This window comes from Tupaia chinensis, unplaced genomic scaffold (genome assembly GCF_000334495.1).
Source record: "Tupaia chinensis unplaced genomic scaffold, TupChi_1.0 Scaffold144171_1, whole genome shotgun sequence".
Lineage (NCBI taxonomy): Eukaryota > Metazoa > Chordata > Mammalia > Scandentia > Tupaiidae > Tupaia > Tupaia belangeri.
In genome coordinates, this window is record NW_006204027.1 from 134,075 (window position 1) to 143,058 (window position 8,984).

The 8,984-nt window shown below is 56.0% G+C and overlaps 1 protein-coding gene across 1 annotated transcript in view; it reads left to right on the forward strand.

The window, feature by feature from the left end:
* SRCIN1 (SRC kinase signaling inhibitor 1) overlaps positions 1 to 8,984 on the forward strand; it is an 81,659-nt gene that overhangs the window by 38,587 nt on the left and 34,088 nt on the right. Inside the window, 2 exon segments of the mRNA XM_006166121.3 lie at positions 4,248 to 4,271; positions 8,865 to 8,984. The exon segment at positions 8,865 to 8,984 is cut by the window's right edge and continues 109 nt beyond it. Of these exon segments, the coding sequence (XP_006166183.2) occupies positions 4,248 to 4,271; positions 8,865 to 8,984 (144 nt within the window).

The window sequence follows — 8,984 nt, forward strand, 5'->3', positions numbered from 1 at the left end:
CCGCCGCCCGCCTAGGAGACGGGGTTCCTGGGCATCGCCGTGAGGCAGGCGCCCGCGGGGGCGCGTTGCGTAGCCCCAGACTGCGGGGCGGGTGTTTACGTGGACTCGTGTTCACCGGAGTTGAGAGATGGGTGTGTGCGCCGGTGCAGGCCGAGCCTGGGGATTTAGGAGCAGCAGGGTGCGGGCCAGGGGTGGCCCTTTCTCCTGGGAGGATGCAGGTCTGGTTGAGGTCGAGGGGTCACGCACTCACCTTGCCTACCAGAAAGTCTGTCCCGGGAGGCGGAGGCGAGAGACCTCAGCTGGAGGGGCAAAGGTTCCCAAGGGGTAGGGTACAGTACGCCTGCCTTTCCCAGGGGGTTGGGGCCAGAGGACCAGCTGCGGGGGGGAGGGAAGAATCCCACTACCTTTCGCCAGGGTAGGGGGGATCAGAGATTGGGAGTCCCAGAGGAGACAAGCTCTTTCTTCTCAGGGAGTTTGAGGGGTCCCCACCACCATTTCTGAAAGCTGGTCCCTGGGGATGGTTGACTTCCATCTTCTTCTGTTAGAACATCTCGTATTTTCCCCAGCTCCCTAAGATTCTTTGCCACAAGTGGTTGCTGGCAGGGTTTCTCCCAGCAACCTTTTCCTTATTTTCTCTTCCGCTGTCTTCTGGGAAGGGGAGCCCCTCCCTGAGTGGGAGAATGATAGACAGCTTCCCTTGGTATTGCTGGAGTGGGGAGCCAGACCTCCCTGTAGCCTTCCTGCCCTCTGCCCTCCTGTCTGGGCTGGTCCTGGTGCTTGGAAATTCCCAGGAAAAAGGCCCAGAGGTTGAGCAGTGGGGGCCAGGAGATGGCAGGAGTGGGGCTGAGCGGAGTATCGGAGTATCGGAGGAGTATCGGAGACAGCGCCCCTCCCTTGGGCTGGTCCTATTCTATTGCATCCATCCCTTGCCACACATCCTTGAGGGCCTGCTGTGTACCAGGCGCTGCGCTGGCCACAGCAGAGGAACCGACAACCAGGAAAGGCTGAGGAAGTAAAGGTGCAGGTGCCGCAAGTTTGGGGCATGACGGGGAGTGTCCCTCCTTAGAGGACAGGGAGGAGCCTTCTGCTCTCAGTCACCCGGGGCCGTCCCATGAGTTAACATCCTGGAAAAAGTCCCAGGGGATGAGCAGTATCCCCAGAGCCCTCTTCCCACTCTAGATCTCCCCTCCATGGACATCCAGTTGCCAGGAGACTTATGTGTCTCATAATTGGTGGGGTTGACATGGAAGAGGAAGATTCTTCCCACTTTCCAGAGGGAGGACAGAGGACAGAGGGGCAGGGCTCACTCAAATGTGCTCAGCAGATCAGAGCGGGAAGTCCCAGGAGTTTGATCTCAGCAGCATCCAGACTTCTAAACTCCTAAGCTCCTCCTCCATGTCTCCCCTTCAGAGAGGTTCAGCTGGCACTTCCTCTGGCACAGAGGCCACCCAGGCCTCTCTCTGTGTCCCCAGTAGTGACCCATCCTTCTAGGTGACCACTCATTGATGTGTGCAGTCTTGGAAGTCTGGGGCAGGCCCACAGAGAGGGCACAGCTAGTGTGGCTGTAACCAGGCCCCATCCCTGTCTTCCTCCCCAGAGCACAAAATGGGTCCTGGCCAGCCGCACGAGGTACCCTGAGTCCAACGTGTTGCTAGCGGTGGCAGGATGGGGTGGGACATAGCTGTCTCTTTTGAATCAAAAAGTTACCTCCCTGACACAAGATGTCAAGGACATCACAGACATGGGACAGGGCCATGGTGACCAGACACACCCTGACCTGGCTAATAGGGGGTGGAGGGCTGGGACCTGTTCTCTGTATGCGGGCAGCTCTGAGCCCATGGGTATGTGCTCTGTGTGTTGCCTTGTTTCTGTAGCCAGGGGCTGTGTGTGTGTGTGTGTGTGTGCATGTGTGTCAGTGTGAATGGGCACCCATGTCTCTGTGTGGCTCTGTGGCTCTGGGGGTGCTTTGAGAGTGGGTGTCAACGGTATCAGTGCCTGTATGTTACAGGACTAGCGTGCAGTCCCAGTGTGTGAGCGAGTTGGGGGGTACATGCTTGCGTACGAGTGGAGGCGATCCACAGATGAGATCCTTCGCCAGCTGTCTCCGAGTTTCTGTGTGTTTCCAGGCTGTTTCTGGCTGTGGAGGGTTCCAAAGTGCTGGTGTCCCTCGGTGGGTGCATGTCTGTGATGTCCTTATCTAAGGATGTGCCTGTGTGTTGCAGGGAGCTGTTGGTGGCCCGTGGGTCCATGTCTCATGTCTGGTGTAATGGTGGTGGTGGGTGAGGGATGCGAGCTTTCTCTGCAGAGCCGTCCATCACCGCTGGGTCTGCAGACACGGCTCTCATCCTAAGTCTCCTGGTGCCCTCTGCCTGGCTCTGCCTGCCCCACCATGTGTCTCTCCCCTGCTGTTCCTCCCATCCCCAAGGCCACAGGCAGCTGTGGGGGAAGCCTGGTATCTGACCCTGCCTCTCCTCCCCTCAGCACCTGTGGGCATCCCCTGTATCCTCCATAGGCTATTCCAGGCATCGGCCAGGACACACTCTGCTGTCCCCTTCTCCTGCCTGGCATGTGCTATGTTTCTGACCTGTGGAGCCAGTGGTGTGGGGAGAGATGGAGATTGTGGCTCCAGTAGGGGCAGATTTGGTAAATGAACCTCCTCATCCCAGTCCTGGCCTCATGTCACTCCCACCCTGAGGTCTGCTTCAGGGAAAGCCTTCAGCTGGCAGTGCCTCTCAGCTCAGCCCCAGCCCACTCGTCCCACCACAGAAGCTACGTGGCACCGGATGCCCTAGCGTGGTGTCCTTCCCCAACCCGGGACCCTCCATGTCCTTCTCCTCTGCCAGTGGCTCTGAGGCCTGGGGAATCTTGTCTGCTCGTGCCAGGCACCCCAGGGCCAGGCCATCTGCTGCCTCTGTCTTCCTATCAGATTCTTCTCCAAACACATATTTTTTCCACTTAAATGTACATACTAATTCATATAAATCCATGTGCATATAGTAGCCTAGGCATTCTCTAGAGAGCACCCTCGTAGTTTGGAGCTACTGAACACCTTCTTTGCCATAATTGTTTCAGGTCTTGTGAGAATAAAATACCTGCTGAGGCTGGCACCGGTCAGCAGGGCACCCTCAGCTTTGCCAAGAACCAGCCCAGCCTCAGGCCCGCTCCTTCCTTGTCCTTAGCCATCTGGAAGGGCCTTCTGGTCTCTAGGGAAGGCAGGGCGACCTGAGGTTACTGTGCATGAGAAAGCTCAGGCTCCCCGCTCTAGGGATGTTAGGAGGGATTCAAGGAACCCTCCTCCATCCGCTGTCTAGTCACAGGGTGGTGCCCAGGTCCTGGTCTCCCCACCCCCTTTGCTGCCCACAGCTCCCGCCCACTGCCCAGTGCCGTGAGGTTACTGGCATCTCTCCCCTTTTGTCTATAGCTGAGGTCCACCATGCTACCCAGGCCTCCCTGCCCTCAGCCTTCAGCACCCAGCCTCCCTCTTCCATTCATGCCCCCATCAACCCCGCTAGGACCCAGTTCTGATTGCACTCTGCTCCATTCAGATGCGTGGGCTCATCCACTCAGTTAAGTCTCAATATGTTCAGCATTTAAGGCCACTCATCCTCTGGCCTCAGCGCCCCCTTCCATCCTTTGCGGCCTAATCTGCTATTTTCCCAGGCTGCACCACAGCCAAGCCGGGCCATTGACTAATCCCTCAACACTCTCAATTTGCCTGCCATGCAAGCCATGGGGTACTTGCCCACGCCATGCCCTCTGCCCAGCAGCAGGCCTTCCTCCCAATCTCCAGCTGCTCACCTTTCAAGACCAGGCTCAAATGCCACCTTTTGGGGGGAATTTTCCCTGGCCTACACAGCAGCTGCCATTTCTCCGACCCACAGCTCAGACTTTTCTCTGCCCCTCTTTTGTACTGTGTTTCGTGGGCTCCCGTCTCAGGGTCGTCTGTGCCTTTTCCCTGCTGTGACTGTGTAAGGGCAGGTGTTGTAACTTGAATACGTGGTGTGTAAACGTCTGGAGTGGTTCTCTCCTGTCCCCACCAGCAGGCCTGGGGCCTGTCAGGGCCATCTGGGTGTTCCAGGTCTTGTAGAACATGGGATGTAGCAGGCATTACCTCCTTCCTGCCCCTGGGAGGGTGGAGGGCCTAGGTCCCAGGGATGAGGGCTGAGCTCCAGGGGTCTCTAACCCTCTCCTGCCCCTCTTCTCCCCTCCAGTCCCCTCATAACCATCTCTTCTCTTATTTCCATCAGCAGCCAAACTACTGGAGTTTCAAGGTCAGTGTGTGATGCTTCTGCTTCCATGATAACTGCATGTGCTCTCCCTCTCCTGCCCCGCCCCTCCCTTGCACATGCTTTGCACTGGGGTGCATATCTGCACGGGCGCCTTCTGGAGCTGCCGGTGAGCCTTGGGGCTGCAGGCTGTGGCTGTTGCTTTGGGAGCATCTGGGTTCACCTACCAGGGGTGTGTGGATCCAGAGTGGGAGTTGGGGCCACTCTTGCTGGTGATCTGGGCTGGAGATACTCAATTTCCAGCTTCCCCCAGCCCACGAGGGGTATTTTGAATGAGGGGCTCATTTCCCTCCAGCCTGGAAAGATTGCTGGCTCTGAGGCCCATGATCTTGCCAAGGCCCTTCCCTGTTCTTGAAACTCCTATTTCCCATTCTTACTCCCTGCTGTGGGGTAGCTGGTCAGTGCCAGGCAAGAGACTCATGGCCCTACATCCCCAAATCTGTTGTCCAAGAGGAGCGCTGTGCTGGAGGGGGTGCCTTCCTGTCTCCCCTGGGGAGTTTGGGCCATCTGGAGCTGGAGAGCTGTCTGCTCCCTCCGGGGAAATCCTGCTGATGGGTGAGGGGAGTTCCACAGGCACTGGCACCCAGGCCCAGAGTGAGTGAACCAAGTTAGGTTGCTGCTTGCTACAGGAGTCCCCAGCCCTTCAGTCCCAGGCTAATGACCTGGGGTGGGAGGCACCTACCCTAGGCTCTGTAGGTGTCCTGTTTGCATGCAGTCTCCCAGAGCACCATGAGAACTTGATTCAGAGAACCGTAGACTCATAGAAACATGGTCGCAAGCATAGCCTCTTTGGAGAAGGTGGTAGAGTGTAGCGGTTAGACACATGGCCTGAGAGCCAGACTTCCTGGTGGTGAATTCTGGTCTGCTACTAACCTGCTTTGGCAGCCCAGGGCAACTTACATTCTTCTCAGCCTCTGTTTCTCCTCTGGGAAGGGAGCAACAATGTCTGCATCTAGAGAGGTTGTTCAGATAGAGCAAAACGAGATCATGCATGCCCTAGGCAGTGTCTGGCTCATGTCCAGCTTTCCATGGTAGCTAACCCCATTCATGATCAGAATTATGGACTCTAACTCGATTCCCAAGCCTGGAAATCAGAATCGCCATAGGAACTTGTCAAAAAGATGGGGCCCTAGGCCCCTGCCCCAGAGATTATGATTTAGTGAACATGAGGTTCTAGAAAGTGTTTTTAAAAGCTCCCAAGTGTTGGGACCAGAAATTAGCGTAATGGCTATGTCGCTGGACTCCCATGTAGTTGACTGCAGTTCAGGTCCCGGACCCAGTGGCTTAAACTCACGCCAGGCGCGTGTGCGTGCTTGCCCAAGATCCCGAGGGGAGAATGGAGGAGAGAAGGGAGAATGGAGGAGAAGGGATTGCGGCGTGGTCTTCTCCCCCGAGGGGGGGTGATTTCTCACTTTCTGTCACCCTGTCTCCAGCCTGGCATCACCCACCCTCCAGTGGTGAGTCCTCACCACCTCCCACAGCAGCCCCTTTCCTGTCTCTGGGCAGCTCTGCTTGAATCAGTTTTGTTCTCTTGTCATCTCCCTTGTGGTCGGAGTCTTTCTGGATGTCTCACTTTCCTCTGCCCTGCTGTCTCAGCCCAGGGCTGGAGAGAAGTGCTAACGAGCGTTCCCTCTTCTCAGGAGGGTTTTCAACAAAGGCTGTGAGAATGGAAAGGTGCCCATGGGGCCAGGATGGAGGAGGAACATGTGGGCATCTCTTCTCTGCACTCAGCATCCCCCAGGATCCCTGCCTTCATTCTGGTCCTGGTTCCATCTTACTGGCACCTTGTTTGTGTGCCCCTCCACTCCCTTGGCACTGTGACCACCCTCCACTCTTCATCCCCACTAGCTGCCTCCTTCTGCCTGGATTCTGTAGCCCCTCAGCCACACCAGCCTGGCAACCAGTGACCTTTCCGTTGCCTGGCAACCCCATGACCGCCAGACCAGACCTGATTCCCCACACTGCTGTGGCACTCCCTGCCCTTCAGCTAGGGCTGGAGGTGAGGGAGAGGGGTATAGGCTGGCACTGGTGGGCAGCCTAGTGCTGAACCACACAATCTGAAATCTGCGTACCAGCATCTCCTAGGGGGGCCCAGATCTCTGCAACCTCCTTCCTCCAGGGCTGGACTCCCATGTAGTTGACTGCAGTTCAGGTCCCGGACCCAGTGGCTTAAACTCACGCCAGGCGCGTGTGCGTGCTTGCCCAAGATCCCGAGGGGAGAATGGAGGAGAGAAGGGAGAATGGAGGAGAAGGGATTGCAGCGTGGTCTTCTCCCCCGAGGGGGGGTGATTTCTCACTTTCTGTCACCCTGTCTCCAGCCTGGCATCACCCACCCTCCAGTGGTGAGTCCTCACCACCTCCCACAGCAGCCCCTTTCCTGTCTCTGGGCAGCTCTGCTTGAATCAGTTTTGTTCTCTTGTCATCTCCCTTGTGGTCGGAGTCTTTCTGGATGTCTCACTTTCCTCTGCCCTGCTGTCTCAGCCCAGGGCTGGAGAGAAGTGCTAACGAGCGTTCCCTCTTCTCAGGAGGGTTTTCAACAAAGGCTGTGAGAATGGAAAGGTGCCCATGGGGCCAGGATGGAGGAGGAACATGTGGGCATCTCTTCTCTGCACTCAGCATCCCCCAGGATCCCTGCCTTCATTCTGGTCCTGGTTCCATCTTACTGGCACCTTGTTTGTGTGCCCCTCCACTCCCTTGGCACTGTGACCACCCTCCACTCTTCATCCCCACTAGCTGCCTCCTTCTGCCTGGATTCTGTAGCCCCTCAGCCACACCAGCCTGGCAACCAGTGACCTTTCCGTTGCCTGGCAACCCCATGACCGCCAGACCAGACCTGATTCCCCACACTGCTGTGGCACTCCCTGCCCTTCAGCTAGGGCTGGAGGTGAGGGAGAGGGGTATAGGCTGGCACTGGTGGGCAGCCTAGTGCTGAACCACACAATCTGAAATCTGCGTACCAGCATCTCCTAGGGGGGCCCAGATCTCTGCAACCTCCTTCCTCCAGGACCGACACTGACCCACTGGCCAAGGCCTTGTGCTTGAGACCAGAACCCCCTGATGCCCCCAGACCTGACTTCCCCTGTCCCCCAGACCTCAAGGCCACCTTGGAGACAGTTGGGCACAGGACCCATCAGAGGAAGATGCGCTCTCTTTTCAAGTGTGCTAATCTGATTGGAACATTAAATGGAGTTAATATGAAGATGGAGATTAATTAGGGGTTAATTAGGATTGAGAAAAGGGGAATCGAAGAGGAGAATAAGTGATTCCTTTTAAGAGATACTTTTATCGTTGGTTTATTTTCAATGATAAAAGTAACATATCCTGAGTGTGCAAAATTCATCCAGTTTTGTAGAGAAGTCTATAAAGTAAAAAAAGGAAGCTCTCTCAACCCTGAGACAACTAGTGTTAATGGTTTCGAGTTGTTAAAAGTAGAGTGTTTTACAGAAAAATACAACTGGGCAACAAGCTTTTTTTCTTGATAATATATATGGGATATACATATGTATATATAACATACTTCGCATATGTTTTTCTTGATAATACGTCTATATATATTATATATGTACATAGCACGCATAGCCTAGCATGGGGTGGTGTATTGATAGGTCTGACTCATCATCTTCCTCACTTAAATAGATGAGTTGCAGAGCCTCCAGGTTGGAGGGGAGGAGCTGGGGTCCTGACTGCCCTCTCCAGGCTTCTGCCAAAAGTGAACTCTTACAGTACAATTGACCTCAGTGTGGCCCAGGGTCGAGTGGTCAAGCTGTCCTGCGATGTCCTTCCCTATCCCCAGCCAGACACGCTACCGTCGCTATCCTAGGCTGCAGCTTCTGTAGCTTCAGGGAAGTGGCTGCTGTGCAGGGTTCTGGGCGAGGCTAGCCAGGCTGGCTGGTTGTGTGGCAGCACGCCTGGCACATGCGCCTTGTGCTCATGGGTGTCACACCGGGCTTAGCATGTGCTCCGTGTATACTAGGCGGGGAGTCTGTTTGAAACTGGGATCCTGCTGGTTTTGAGGGGTTTGGGCTAGTTTCCCCAGTTGCTCTAAATCAAGGCCGTTTCACTGTGCCTAGCTCCCAAAGCTGGGATCTTGGGGTACCTAGCTCTCTTTGCTCCTCTGCCCCTGCTTCCCATCCCACCCCCACCCTGAAATCCATGAAGAATAAATTCGCCGCTCAAAAACCCGCCGCTTAATTACTGTCTGGAACTAATGCCCCAATTTGCTCAACAATTCTGCTGCTCACCTCGGTGACAAATTTGCGTTGTTGTTGTTCTTTGGAAGCTTAAAATAGCAGGCGTGCCCATGGCTCCCGCTCAGATGGCTTCTTGTCTGGCTTCCCAGGGTGCCTGAGTCTTTGCCCACTCCTTACCTGCTGGGCGTCCCAGGGTGGTCAAGGCTGGAGAGGTTGGGGAGCTCTTCTCCTGCCACATAGCGAGTCTGGAATCCAGGAGATCCTCCTGAGAATGTGTGTGTGTGTGTCTTTGGCTGGTGGAAGCTCCCCAGGCCTGGATGGGGGCAGCAGGCCACAGGAAAAGGCAGCGTTCATGCTTGGTTCCTCTGGCCCTGCCCTGCCCCTGCAGACACGAAGCTCGCGCCACACTCAGGGAGCCCAGCCGGGGCTGGCAGACCAGGCGGCCAAGCTGTCCTACGCCTCGGCTGAGTCGCTGGAGACCATGTCGGAGGCCGAGCTGCCCCTGGGC